General features: G+C 35.3%; 1 protein-coding gene across 8 annotated transcripts in view; it reads left to right on the forward strand.

Moving 5' to 3' along the window:
• Nucleotides 1-15,404, forward strand: part of LOC122574022 — a 379,076-nt gene that overhangs the window by 351,162 nt on the left and 12,510 nt on the right. For 3 of the 8 annotated variants that reach the window (XR_006318863.1, XR_006318867.1, XM_043741086.1), the window contains one exon: nt 5,434-5,563. Coding sequence is in view for 3 of the 8 variants with exons in the window: in XM_043741086.1 (XP_043597021.1) it covers nt 5,434-5,443 (10 nt within the window). In the remaining 5 variants the exon portion in view is untranslated. Of the gene's footprint in view, nt 1-4,830; nt 5,052-5,433; nt 5,631-15,404 lie in introns of those variants that run through there. The other 5 variants (XR_006318864.1, XR_006318865.1, XR_006318866.1 and 2 more) reach the window with 4 other exon arrangements.

The following is a 15,404-nucleotide window of genomic DNA, read 5'->3' on the forward strand; positions in this document are numbered from 1 at the left end:
TTTTCCTATGAGACGTACCAGAAGAGTGATATGATTTTCAACACTTCCAATCCCGTTGCAAACTTCGCGTTTAGAGATTTATTTATAGCAACTTCATAATAATTGCAAATTACCATCGAAGGAGATACATGTAATAAAAAAAGAGAAGAGGAAAAGGTGGTCACGAAAGAACGTGTTTCCTTCGCATAACAAACTACTACATCCTTTTTCAAAATGACTCACAGTTATTCGAGACACAGTGATTACAGGATATTACGAGTTATTAATGTTTATGTAAATATACCTACAGCTCGTTATTCAGGCATCAAATGACTTTTCTTTCACCGAAGACGGTCATTTTCGTAATCTAAATTTCGATTTATCGGTCGTGCACCACGTTCATGGTCAACATTCGAATTCGGCTATCTCGCCGAGGATCGATCTTCCGTCGACCCCTCGCGTGTTTAATATACTCGAGTGGACCGATAAAGCGGCTTACATTGCGATACGCACCGGAGCCAACTTAATTCCTCGATATAACCCTTCCGAGAAAACTTCCCTCTCCAAATAACTTCCGTATACCCGAAAATAAGACTTTGCTACGAAAATTCACTTCTCCTTATCGATACAGCTCTTCAACATGTTATTTAATAGTATTATGCGAGTCTTAACGAATTTCTGCAAAAGGTATTAAGACCGCCTTAAAATATTCTGTGTACCTGTGGTTCTATGGCGTTAAGATGGTTTGTCAATGGCGTGCACGAGATCCGCGTGACTCATTAGCCTTATAGGGTGCCGGTGGGTTACGTAGGCCTCGGCTGGTGGCCGGATAAAAGTGTACACGCCGCGGTATTCGCCTTTACTCCCTGCAGACCGACATTAATATACGCTCCCCTTGCGTCGAAATATCAGATTAGGGTGTGTGCAATCCGCTTCTGCTGCTCCATGGATTATTATACCTCACAGGAAAAATAAAGAACCTTCGCGAAATGGGCACATGTATTTACGTAGATTCACAAATATTCAGGTACTTTTCGAGTCGAGGTTTAAATCCTAATTTTAAGGAAACGATATGTATAGTGTGACTATTCGTACTTGTTGTTGGAGTATGAGTATATAGGCCGATGAGGATGTTTTATCATCACCCTAGGTGAGCTGTGCATGATGGAAGAATAGCTCGTTTCTGGAAGTATATTATAGCGTAAAGTTTGTATACTGCGAATTTTTTATTTAATAAGGAAGTTAGGAAAGAATACTTTATCTAAAATTAAGCAAAACTATGTACGTCTAGTTCTACCCAAGTTTAATACGTCTAGTTTAACCGAAAAAAGACACAATTCTGAAAGTATCTCTGGAATAAAATGAGCTTGAATAGAAATAACGGAACTATCAGAATAAGATACAATATGTTATTTTTAGTACATACAGAAATTGCCAATTAAAATATTTAAAAAATTGACCCTCCATTTTCATTTTCGATGAAACGATCCCTAGGTAGCTTGCTATTTCATGAAAATTTATCGCGGTTATAGGGCGGGAGCGAAAATAAAGAGAGTACGCGTACGATTTTTCCCTTCTAACCCGATAAAACTGTATCTTTCGTTGCCACCGGGCTTTTTCATTTGCATTAGACCATTGCACCATTGTGGATTGTTATCCTGTGGTTTAAGTTCTCTTTTTATTTTACTGTATTCCCACTTTTGAAAGGCAAAATGGAAATTGGAATATATTGTATAATAATTTGTACATTAAGTTAAACAATGGAATCGCTTGCTGCGCTGATAAATATTATGAAAAATTCACACACATAACTAAATTTTTCTTTATTTTGTACCATAACGATTTACAGTATGATAATACGCATTTTTTAAAAATATGCAGAGGTCAATTCCTTTTATGGCAGTCAAGAGATATCTTCTAATACACATGTAATCATAAAATCTAGGTACACCGACTACAAAAGGTATCTATTGGTCCTATGTTTCATCTTTGTATCATCAAATTACTTGGTCATAATTAATTATTAGGCAAATTAAATGCTATTGTATAATAACTACAATAGTATGTCAATACTTTTTGTAGCCACAAGACGAATCATCAAAAATAAATATTATTAAATAACTGAGATTATATTATATTACGCTCTGTCCATTTTGCATTAATAGATTCCAGACGTTTATTTGAATTTACATTTTTATAAATATGTACACATAAGGAAATGATACTTAAGAAAAAAGCTAAAAATTTATTTGGAAAGAAAGCTAAATATTTATTTCGATCCGTATGTAATATAACGAGTATTTTACTTCGGACATTTTTAATCCCTATGCTTAAATTTTCCGCAAATGTATAAACGTTCGCGATCTATCCTTTGGTATCCATTCGAAATGAAGTTACTTAAACACGAACCGCTCCGAGTGAAGCGACTTACATGAATACCAACTCGAGTAATCAGAACGAAGCTTTGCATGCTCTTTACAAGAAGCAAGCTAGGATCTGTAGATTATACTACGCGACCAATCAGTTTCGAAGCACGCGAAATGCTCGACTTTCAGTTTAAGCAAATTGGACGCGTTTCCCCCGAGGACAGGAAGACAGCCGGTATCCTCCTCCGGTTAAAATCGAATGACCGTAGCGAAACCTCTTACCCTCTCGTTTCGCGATCGTTATCGAGTTTTCGGTGCATTCTGCCGCACACGATGACAGCCTAAACACGTTTCTAAGCAAACGAAAAGAAAACCACTTCCACGGAACTGCACGAGATCTGCAATCCTGTAGCAATGGGGCGCAGCCTGTTTTATGCCTCGATCATTATACCAAACGATTCACGACGTGGCCACCTATCCCCTTATTGAATCTAACTGCGCCGGAAACGAGACTGTTAAACCTACCTGTCCGTTGTAATTGGACGACAAAGATGGAAAATTATTTAGCGTGAAGCTGATTTTATTTGAAACTGAATCGGCTTGGATGTACACGTTCGTTCATAAGTACGTGGACTTCTGACGAATATTTAAGAAATTATTGCAACCTAAAGATGTTTAGAATTATTTGGGAAAACATAGTTGCCTTGCTAGAAGAACAACTATCAAGAAGAGTGAATTTTTCTGGTAATTGTTTTAAAATAAAAAATTGTTAATAATTCGATTATTTAGAAATAGAGAAATTTCTTCCTTTTATAATAAAGTAATAGTCTTTGGGTTTTAAGGTTCTCTAATAAAATATTATTTATGTACGCACAGTGGTTATTATCGATGAAGAGATTCGAACAATTGTTAAATTGCAAAATATTTCGTGTAAAATAGTATAATTTTATCAGGTAAAACAATGACATTATCATGTCACAAAAAATAAAGTTCACTTATAATTTAATATAAAATTGTAATTAAATATGTCTTTGTCTGATAATCTCTGTCATATTATCACTTGTAATTTCATATAAGATCAGCAAGTGTTTTCACACTTATGAAAGAGTGTGTACTCATGTTGTACACGATTAATTTTACTCTCTACTCTTCTTTCTGTCTCGTATTTGCTTAACCGATAATAGGGCCAAATTGTTAGCCTGTCAGTCAGATAGAACGCAACACGCACACAAACACGGACGAATCAAGTGCACGCTGCGTGCCAGTTTTATGACTCGCCCGGGGCTGCCAATCGAACGCGTTCGAATGCACCGACGATAGGATCGGAATGGCACGCGTAATTTTCGGTGCTCGATTTTTCGAAACCAGGCCGTCACTCTCGGCATATACGCATACGACGCGAGAAGATCGATACGGACGGTGATGCTGTCGAAAGAAACGCGCTCGGAATGGCGTGCATCGACGAAGAGGCGCGTTTGTCGTCAATGAACGACGGATGTGTTACGCGAATGACAGTTTTCATTTCGAGATCAGACAGAGACCTTAATTCCTTTCGTTTGGATCGCTTTATGCGAATCAATTGGCTGTCTTTTTCACCGTCGAGTGATATTTTTTCGTTGATGGGAAGATTAATTGAGGGACTCTGAGGAAAAATGGTACGCTATTTAAGTCTCCTGCAATCCTGCATGTTTTATATTTCAATCTTGTTCCCATTTTGCCAAGTAAAAAAGATTTGTGATGCCGTGAGCGGACGTTTGACACGAAAATGGAACGAAAAATCAAGCATACCAACAACGACAATCTTTTTATATTTTATTCAAACTTGAAATACTTTTTAGCGTTAGAAAAATACAATTGGATCGAAAATAATCGGAAATACCTATGCAGAAAGGTTAAAATACTTTAATCTTTATATCTATATTAAACTTGTATCTTTTTAAATGGTAATATTAAAGGTACAGTCTTAATGCTGTCACAGTCTGAAATGCAGCACTTAACGTTTGCATCTTGTACCATTAATGCTTAATACTTCTGCATTTAACGCTGTCTCGTCGGAAATCTCTTCTTGTTGGCCATGGCTTACGCCAGGAATACGCCTCAAATAGTTTTAGACACAGCGGTGTTAAGTATAGCATTGTAACAGTGTCAAGCGTGATTTTTAAAATTAATTTCCATTATAGCATGTAAATCTATCAAGCCTCCTGCTTGTTTGATTGCTGGAATGAAATTCATAGTAACGACTACTTGTTGTTTCAAAGAATATGTAGCCATTTGTTATCAAATGAGGACAAAATTTTATAGCTTTTGATGTCTCAAATTCGTTTATAATGATAAAAAAAATGATAAAAACAGAATTAATACCGCAAATAAATTATGAATGTAACGTAATAAATTATAAGTACGAAATTACTTTGATCGTTTTATCGGCTAGCTTTCGTGGTTTATCACATGGATTACTTTAATCATGCGCTATTGAATTTTTCAGCTTACTGTCCCTTATCTGACCGTGCTACATATCCATTGGAAAATTTTGAGGCTGATAGACGCTTGTAAATTCTACGAAGCTAGAAGATAGAACTAGGAAACAGAAAATTTCTATTCCGATTATCTTAATGCCCTGAGGCAACAGAAACGTATCAGCGTTTTATAAAGCTACAATTGACAAACTTATACAATTTCAACAAATAGAGGAACATGCGAATTCAGGTCCTTTCTTTGATAAGTAGACTGCGAATATTTATACATTTATGACAAATTTGGAAGTCAAAGAATGCATATATGTAATGCGAATAATATGCAGAAATATAGAAAATATACAAAGTATAGTGCTGGTTATAATATTTTGTGGATAAAACGAATTATAGGTTACTTAGGTTCTATTTTATTAATTTTATTCACAGAAATATGAATTTGCATAAACATCCGCGGTCTATTGATAAAATATGTTTATTTTGAAACTCATTAGTGATATCATCTATCTCGAGATGACATTTCTTATGCAAAAATCAAACGATTTCATAAATCAAAACCAGTTTTCAATTTCCTTTACTTTACAATATTATTATCAACAAAATAATTTCTTTTACAGGGGCAGGTAATTCAAGTGAAGGATTAAAAGAAGCATCTTCAGTGGCGTTTTTTCAAGCTATCGCGGCCGAAGGAAGGAAACAAAAAAGAACACACGATAGGGAGGTTGAAGAAACGAAAAATTGCAGGATACTATTTTTCACTAGCGGACAAATGTTTCGGCTCGGTGAAGTCACGGTATGATCGTATTTACGGTGGGTAAGTAACGAGCTAGCTCGTATTTCTCTGTGTCGTCCGTAGAAATAAATTTCAAAAAATTACTTCTGCGGCTGTACGTTCTGAAAAACGCATCGTCGCGTTTTTTCACAAACTGAGCGAAAAAAAGATGCAAAAAATGGGAGAAGTGGAAAAAATTGTCAGGAGTTCAATAAATATATATCGACGAAAAACGTGTTCCTTTTTTTTCTCGTTCCGATCGAGAAAAGAGATTTCACAACGTACTAGAAAAAAAGTCAGCCTGAGTAATAGTCAATCGTTAAGTGTGCAAAAGGGTTACTGATTCGTACGACAAGTTTTAGAATTTTTAACCGAAGATTTTAACCTTTTTGTAGAATTTTTCAAGTTTACCTGCTGGCGATAGAAAATCGTTATGATTTATGTTCAGTAGTTCTGTAATGAAAATGCAATCGTGAATTTCTCTTTTAATAATAGTGGTGGGGTATTTTTAAGAATAGGGAAATTTCTCCATGGAAGCTCTAATCGTTCGATGTCATTTGATGATTATCTTGCGAAGAGTGTGACACTAAAAAATCTTAGATATTTTTGTGAAATCTAATTCTGCGAATGTAAAATAATTTATCACTGATTCTCAAAACCCAAGTACTATTAAGAGGATTAGAGAACATTATTATTAATTAAAAAAGAAATATATTAGATATTTATTGAAGACAGTTCGTTCCTTGGTTCATTTCAGAATTTGTTTCTTTAATCATTACATAACACCGTGTTAAAAATACAATAAAATATTTAGTGGCATGATTCAAAGATTAAAAATTACAGAACACTTGTACTAATCTAATAATGCAGAGATATATTTTTGTGCAGCACTTCGATGAAACTAGAAAGATTGAATATTTAGAATTTCTAGAAAGTGTGGATATAAATACTCAACTGGGCATAAATATTCCGAGATCCACTCTAGACCTTGGTAATCATTAGCTAAAACCAAATATTTGTAGAAGGGTTGCACCTTCGGTTGATGGTAAGAATGCTGAAAGGAAAGAGTTACGAGGAAAGAGTTATGCTCGTGGCATATTTCTGAGTGAAATGCTTGCAATGAGTGCTGAGTGCTTGCAATGATCGAGGTAATTATTCCGTTTATTATATAGGGTCAGTTGATTGAAAAAATTCTTCTCAGTTGTAACCACATAATCAGTGTTTTTCAAAACGAAACAAAATTTATAAATTGCTTTCACAGTTGAATGTTTCCTGATCGTCAAATCTAAAATAAATGAATAGAACTTTTTATGAAAAAAAATAACCTTTCACTTTTATTTTTCACTTCTACTCGCTCCTACTACTTTTTCCTTCTATACTCAAAGAGTTCATTTTCATTATGCTCGTGCTATCTTTTTCCTGGTTACGTATGCAGATCAAAAAAGAGATTGAATTTTTAACAGAACTGCGAATGAAGGAATAAATTATTTATATAATCCGCTTTTATTGCGGAGAAGATTCGGACTTTCTATTTATTTTACGATTAGATGTGAAATTAAACATGCGTAATGGCGTCGAGCAGCTTTCTAGAAACGAAAGATGAATGGAATAAGAAATCTGTTGTACACTGCCCAATGACAGGCGTTGATGTTTTTCAAATATTGCGCTTATAGAAACTGACGGAGGCCACGGTCGGTCGAAGCACGAACGCTTACCTCTTTAATTAGGGTTAAATCGTAAAACGCACACGGCTGACCTTGGTAGGTCCTTAAGCCTTTGGAAAGAGTAAAATTTGCAAACAGCTGTCGTAAAGTTGATGGATAGGGGAAGTATAAGCCTGTCTGTCCGTACCCTTTATGATTGGTTGACCGTAACTGAATATCTGGAGTTCATTTCATTAGGTACTTTTAAATATATATATATTAAAAATCTATATTAAAAATCTATATATATATATATATAGAATGTTGTATTTCAGTTACATATTTGGATGTATATAATTGTTTTAGGAATAGTAAATGAATAATGAATGATTTCTTTCATAATAAAAACAGTTCTTAAGGACTCCTTTCCCAATAAAAAATCTTTTAATTTTTCTGATCTTATTTTTATAATTAGAATATTCGTCTAGATTTAGTTTGGGTTTTGCCATCTCACTTTAATCGTATTTCATTGTATCATTGACTCTTTATAATCAAAATTCGGTATGCTTATAACCAGAAACTACGCTACAATTTTAAAGCACAAAGTTCTGTATATCTTATTCTATCTTATATCTGTATAATCAATGTTCTGTATATCTTATTCTGTATATCTTGTTATATCTTATTAAACAAATTCGAGACCAGTAGAACGATGACTTAAACTATCTCTAATTTCACATGCACTACATCATATTTTATTTGAAGAAAAATCCTCGATAAAACGTAGATCAGTAAGTAGATAAAAAAATATTCGTTAAAAGTTCACTACAAATTTTCACTGTTCAAAGTAAAGTCTTTAAGAAATCAAAGTCTGAGCACAAGTTTTTCGAATGGTCGTAAAAAAGTTGGCTGTACATCATCTTGACGCTAAAAAGACAGTAGATATCACGTGTTCGCCCATCGCGAGGATATTTTTAAACACTTTCGACAGGCAAGATTTGGCCAGCATAAAGTCGCTTGTTTAGTTCGTGAACAGGAAAAAAATGGAGAAGCTTCATAGAAGGGCAGGTGAAGGTAAATACACGGACAAGATAGCAATATACTCAAAAACCGCAACAGTTTTCCTAACTACTATATTTTTTCTTCAATGTCCTCTCCTCTCCTTCACAAGGTTCAAGGGGTTGGAGAGAGTACGTGACAACCATTGATGTTTGGTAATAAATCCATAAAAAAAGTACGAGCCAAGAAGGGTCAAAACTCGTAAGAATTGTAGAAGGGTGTAGATGTGCTTAAAGGGAAAATTCACCGGTAAAGGTTAAAAATCGCAAAGATGAGGACATTGTAAACCCTTCGACAAGGCGAGAGAACTTTTTTAACTACGTTTCTTTATTGTCTACGCGATCGTAAAACGATCGTCGGTCTTAAAGTTGCTCGCGAAGGTTATTTTTTTATTTTCTTCCTCGTTTTACTTCCTCTTCCACAGCCAATCCTTTTTTTTTTTTGTACCAGGAATTTCACTTCTTTATGTAGTGGAACATTCGTAAAGCACATCCTTAGTGTTTGGCGGGGGTGTCATAAAAGGGTTGCGGATATCTGTTCACCCTTTCACAATCGCCGCAGCTTAAGTCGCGGTGGCAGGGTTAAAAAGGATTGGCAGAATACAAGTGCCAGCTCTGTGAACCCTTTTATTGGTGATCAGCGATCCATTCTGCTTAACCCGCTCGTATATACCCTTTTTTGTGGTGTGCTGTATTTTTCAAGGGGTTACCTTCTGTCCAGCCTTTAAAAACGATGGGACATCGGCACGCGCCGTCACGTGTTCATGGATACGATCCTTTATTTCAGCGGCAAGTAAAATTTTAACCGTCAAGATAGATTTTCTCCAGTATCAATTTATTAGAAGCGTGGCAATTTTGACTTATTTGAATCGTTATGACTTTTTAATTGAATGATTTATATATCGAATTGAGATCAATTTTTGCATTTATGATATTGCATCTCTAATTGTCTCGTATATCAAGAAGTCGTATTGATCGATTCTACATTTTATAAGCTTTCACTTTCATTATTTAAATATTCGATTAGAATTCAATTTCTCAAGAAAAGAATTATTTGTTTCCATAAGGATTTTCATCACAAAGAAATCGCATAAGCAATAGTAACACACGAAGATGGCACCCCACTGGGGGTAACCATCCACATGCTATTCAATCATATGTTATAACATTTTACCTAATGTCCCACTGGACAAATTGTAAAATTAAAAATAAACAATATAATAAATCTGAAAAAAAACAAAAAAAAAAAAGCAATAGTAAAGTTCAGAAGTACAACACCACCATTACTTTCCCATTTTTCTAATTTATGGAATTGATCAGTATGGCTTCTCAATACTTCGTGTGACAAACTGATAGATTTAAAAGGACAGTCTGTATGGCTTCGATTCATAGAGATGTGTATCTGTATCAGCGCAAATCACGGAGAAAACGATTGAAGTTCTCTTCTCATCCAGCCATATCTATGCCATTCAGCCCGTTATTACTTTCGAAAATGAACATAATGCGGTTCTTAAGTAAATATAAAATGCAACGAGTTCCCGAAGAGGAGAAATTTTCAATAGTATTTGTTCAACTCCTTAAGTCACAAACGATCCAACTTCCTTCTTTGTTCATCGCCGATAATATCCGTTTGTTGGGTATTTTTTTTTAATGATTTTTTTATACGTACGATTTTCATACTCGTGAAAGTATTCGAGAAAGGAACGCGGTGAAACGAGGTCGACGCGATAACAGGATCCCGATGATTGCATTTTCTGGTGCATTTTCGATATCAATTCCTCTCTCCCCAATGGAGAGTTACGAGAGCTTAACACTGGCGCACCGATCGTTAAATCGTTACCTAGTCTACTTATTTTATTTTTTCTGTCATGTAAATGCGATACTGTTCCGCGAAACGTTGCCTCAACAATCGCACAACAAGGGAGATATTATTTCCGCTGCACTGATTGTAAATTTCTTGGAAATCGTTTTCTTCTTTACATCCCTGTTCAAGCGAAAAACACGGCTTGAAGTTTCAGCGAGAGCGAACTTTCACGATCATTTTTGACGATGATTGGTATCACTGATGCTATACGGATCGCGTATTTTAATACCGAGTAATACCGCGTTACATAAAATTTCATTGTCACTTCGATGGGAACACATTGTTTTTATGACCAGGTATAAAGATAAACATTTTCAATTTGTGTGGTAAAAAGAAAATTGAAGGTGCGGTTGAAATATGATTAGTTCTCAATTTTATGAATTTCACAATGTATTTTATCCTTTTTCCTTTTTGATTCTTAAATTTTATATTTTTCTGTCTTTTAATTCCGGTTTCTCTGGAAATTGAGATTCGTAGCGAGAGAAATATTTTTGTTGCATATTTCTAGTTGGAATAGATTTTTAAAAATGGACGAAAATTTATTCGTATCACGTTATTATGTGATAAACGTAGTCTTCGAAACGAAAGATTTCGATAAGTATTTTGCCTTGAAATAAAAGTCTTTGATTAAAATATGAGACACTTTAACAAATACATTCTTGTTATTTCACGATAGTTTTGACAAATTTATATTCGCAAAGAACAATCTAAAAATATTTTGTCCTAAAAGCGATCTTAGCCATAAAATCTACAATTTAATGATTTAATTGCATAAATAGTTCCATAATATGTAACACAGCATTTGTGCAATACGATGAATATCTTTAAAAAAGTAGGAATCCATAAAGCTTTGATAAGAACTAAGACAAAGAAATAAAGACGTTGGTATATTCTTTTTTTATAAATTTTTAAAAGAAGAAAATTTAAAAAAGAAGAGACGTAGACAAGAGTTATATTCGCTGTGAATTCTTCAACATCTTCACACGACTAACCTAACTTCAAATCCCCTTTCTTTTCACTTTGCCGTCGCTTAACTCGCGCCAGACAAGTTTCGGAAACACGGAACTCCCGCGGATCTAATGTATAGTCGATTTTGGTGGATGAAGTCGCATTGTAAGAGGAAGAATCGCGGCACCACACGGCCCACGCCGCAGGAGTATCGCGTTGCGCCTCACGTCCGAACGAGTTTGCTCACGCGTTGCCGGCTGGCCGAGTGGATTTCTGCCGTCTCGCGGCGCGGTCTGCTCAATTTGCACTTCATTTGCTTCAGATCGGGTTGCCCTCTTTTTTGGCACGTGCACATGCAACGCGAGTGTCGCGTCCTAGGAATCTCCCACGAGAGTGCGGCCGGATTCCTTCGCAATCGGATAACCGCTTGCGATGCCTGTCCCGCGCGATCAACGTTATTGACAAACCCCAACGCAGGTAATAAGAGGATCGCCCTATCGTGCAGACTTCGATCAGGTTAATCGAATGTCCATTGTGACGTTACCGGCGGATTCTCTTAGTTTTCGTGTTGTGGGAAAATTTTTGTGGGAAGATTCTTGTAGACATTTGTATTGTGAGAATAGGAAATTGAAACTATATGATCAATCGTAATTTTGGGTGGAATATCCTCTAACTTGCAGATTTTAAAACCCAAGTTTATATCGAGGGACGAAATAAAACTTGATTACAAAAAGTATACACTACTTACAAAACTAACTAATTACAAAACGTGTACACTACTGTGTTTATTATCGCATTTACATACTAATCAATTAGGCCTATATTAAATTCTGTATCATGTAGTATAGAGTATATGTAGATGAGAGTAGATGTTAGGAAATAACAGTATGTACAAACACTTTCTGCGGTCATTGTATATGTAAAGGGAAATTGAAATTTAGTAAAAAAATTCCGATACAAGATTACAGTTCCCCTATTCCTAGAAAAGACGTATTTTCAGAAGCAGAAAATAAATTCCTAATAAGATTTTCTTATCAGTTACGAAATGAAATATTTGTAGGGAAGCAATGGGTGTTCTCATTGGAAGAATCTTATCTGGTATATAAATAAAGAGATATTCCTCCAAAGCATGATCTATCATACGTTTTACATTACGAAAAGAGTATTCAAATGTTCCAGCTAACAGGTACATCATATTTCAATTTTCATGCGACAAGAATCCATTGTGATTTCTAACATATTACTTACAACGGATCATGGCATTTCGAGCGTGTCTCACCTTTCCTCTACGAAAGAACGACGAACGAGGCGACGTTCAATTAACAAAGATCGTCTGGATGGTCGACCATTTATTTTCCCTTGTTAGAAAACCTTCTCCACCCGACAAAGTTCGAAATGTCACGGCTTGAAGCGTTTCGATCGCGACCAGCTGCGTTCATGGAAGTATCGTTGCGAAAATGGAAAAAAAGCATTCGTTGCGAGAGAGAGAGAGAGAGAGAGAGAGGATTGCAACACTGTCGGCAGGAATCGATGTCCTTTCAACGGATGGTGGATGTACCATCGCTTGTAATTTGCGCCCACGCGGTGTAATCGATGCGGCTCGTGCGTTTCAGTCGAACATGCACCGGCGATGCTATCGAGTTCACAGTCGAAGAAATGCGGCGAATTAAATTCTAGGTAGTTGTTACGTTCGATGCTTTTCTCTATAAATTGCCGATTTTTCAAGCTGCAAAGTAGGTACATCTTTTCGTTAATTTCAATGAGAATAATTACGTTTTTTTAAGGAAATTCGGATACTAGTAATTTAATTTTATTTTAATTGTTAGGATTATTAGAATCGTTTGAATTATCAGGATCAGGGAAAATTTTAATTTTACTAATTTAATTTAATTATATTAGGTTTATTGGAATTACTGGGATTACTAGAATTAGTGGAAATTTTAATTAAGATGATTATTTATCTTATTTACGATTGTAAATTTAGATAAAATCGTTGATAAATTGTAGTTCATTTTTTCATTTAAAACTTTTGATACGTTTGGCTCGTTGCTTACTCACAAACTTATTTTTAACGAGAATTCTGCAAGAATAGAATTTTCTAAAATTTGATGTCGCGAAAGATTACCCTTGATCAGATACTTTCATTAGCAACTACGTCAACGTGTTATTTAAAGACTAAGAAAAATGCTAAAATTATATTTTCAACGTTATGTATTTAATTATTTTCTTGGCAAAGCATATTTTGTTATTGTTAGATGATGCTGTAAATATCGAAGTCTGACGCTAGTTATTTTTACCAGTTAGAAACTCTATTTAGAGGAATAACTTTCTTTGTACGTGGACCGAGTGCAGGTTAAAACGCATGTAGAAAGTGTAGGTTCCTTTCTATAACGTACGATGTATCCCCTAGCTTAGATTTCCATACGTAATCACGATCGTGCCGATCTCTTCATGGGAACGCGAACCGAGCTACGCAACAACGTCATTAGAAACTCCCACGTGTGGCTTAATAAAAATATGCTTCGATGATTAATTGGATGGCTTCTTTCTGAATCGAGTAAATTGAGAAATATCTTGAAAAAATAGTAGCCGTATACCGGCCTGGTATTACGCTTCCTTTAAAATTTATAATTTAAAGCACGTCTTGAAAACTATTGGAATGGAATGTTGATCGCTTGGAATTTTTATTGAGCCTTCGTGAACTCTTGGAGCGAAATAAGTAATTGGCAAGGTATATATATGTACCTAATAAGAATTTTAATAAAAATGCTCCAAATTACATATGAAATGGACTATATTTCTCCAGGTCCTAGGTAGTTTATTTCACTAATTGTACTTTTCTTTTTAAATAACAATATCATTATTATTCGCATCGCGTAGCATAGAAAACTACCAAAATTATTCCACACAAAGAATCTTTTTTTTAACTTTTACGCTACGTTATAATTAGACTTTAGCCATAGTGTGTGACTACTTATTTTACGAATGTGTAACTACCAATAGTATGTGTTAAGCTGCGAATCTCCCTGTCATTTATACAGTTATAAAATTATATAATTACGAGAGCATGTATCCTTAGTCATTGCTTTACTATGTAATGATTAGCAAATTATAAGTATTAGCAGTATATCATATAAGTTCTATCGTAGATTCTTTTAAAATTTTATCAAATTGTACGATTTAAAAGAGAAGAATGCTAAGATCGAAGATCGATCGAAGCACTAGAATAACTTCAACTTATTCAAGATTCTTCTGTGTATAAACTTTAACCATAACTGAACAGAAGTTAAACATATCTTCAGTTTAAAACTACTCGTCTATACTTCATTTTCAACTCAAATCCAGCAGATCTTTATCCAACCTGTTCAATCAGGAATCGCTCAAAGTAGCACGAGAACTTCGAAGATCTCCAAAATCTTTCTGCGTATAAATTTACGCTGACCGACGTTAATATCGTGGAGTATCAAATATCAGGAAAACGAAAGCGAGAAATCGAGGAAGTAACGGGAGAAGGAGAGAGAGAGAGAGAGAGAGGGAGAGGCATCGTGGTAAGACTGCAATAAGAAACGCGGCCATGCGCGCGACATGCGGTCGTTGTTCACCGATATGGTCGAGGGTACCCTACAGTAAAAGTAATTCCTACGTTTTCCTGCTATAATGCGATCTTTAACAATAAAGTATTTATAGGATTAATTTTACTACTTGAACAAGGACCGGTAACAGGGGTCGTAGTCAGCGGGGTCCAGGTAGAAAACGAGAGAAGGTACCGAATGGTAGGGCAGGTCTTACCTCGTGTTGAAACCTGCTCACGCGTATTTATTGTAGACGCGTGTACTTCATAAAGTTGTTGCAATTTTTCTGGCCTAAATAACCTCGTGATTGGTAATTGAGAATTTTGTACGGAAAGAATATAGAGATACTCGGATATACTTTTTTTTTTTATTTAAAACGATTAATAAGATTAATCTATTACCAACGGCAACTGATAGAATGAAAGATTAATCGAACGAAATATGAAAATACAAATTATACAAAAAATGTTATAAAAAAGTCTATAGGAATATTAGCACGATGCCTTTACTCTTCGAAAAACTACCGTACATACACAAAACTCCAAGAAAGAAAAAAGAACAATTCTCACATTCACACACACACTTAGATCACACTCTACCCTAACTAAAGCAAAAGCCGTTAAAGAGCGTCAAACATCGTCGGAAGCGTCGATTAAACACGACTGGAGATGCTTCTTACCCCAAATCATTACCGACATTGCGTCTCCTTTCTCCAAGCAAACAACTCCAAA

This window comes from Bombus pyrosoma, linkage group LG13 (assembly GCF_014825855.1).
Source record: "Bombus pyrosoma isolate SC7728 linkage group LG13, ASM1482585v1, whole genome shotgun sequence".
Classification (NCBI taxonomy): domain Eukaryota; kingdom Metazoa; phylum Arthropoda; class Insecta; order Hymenoptera; family Apidae; genus Bombus; species Bombus pyrosoma.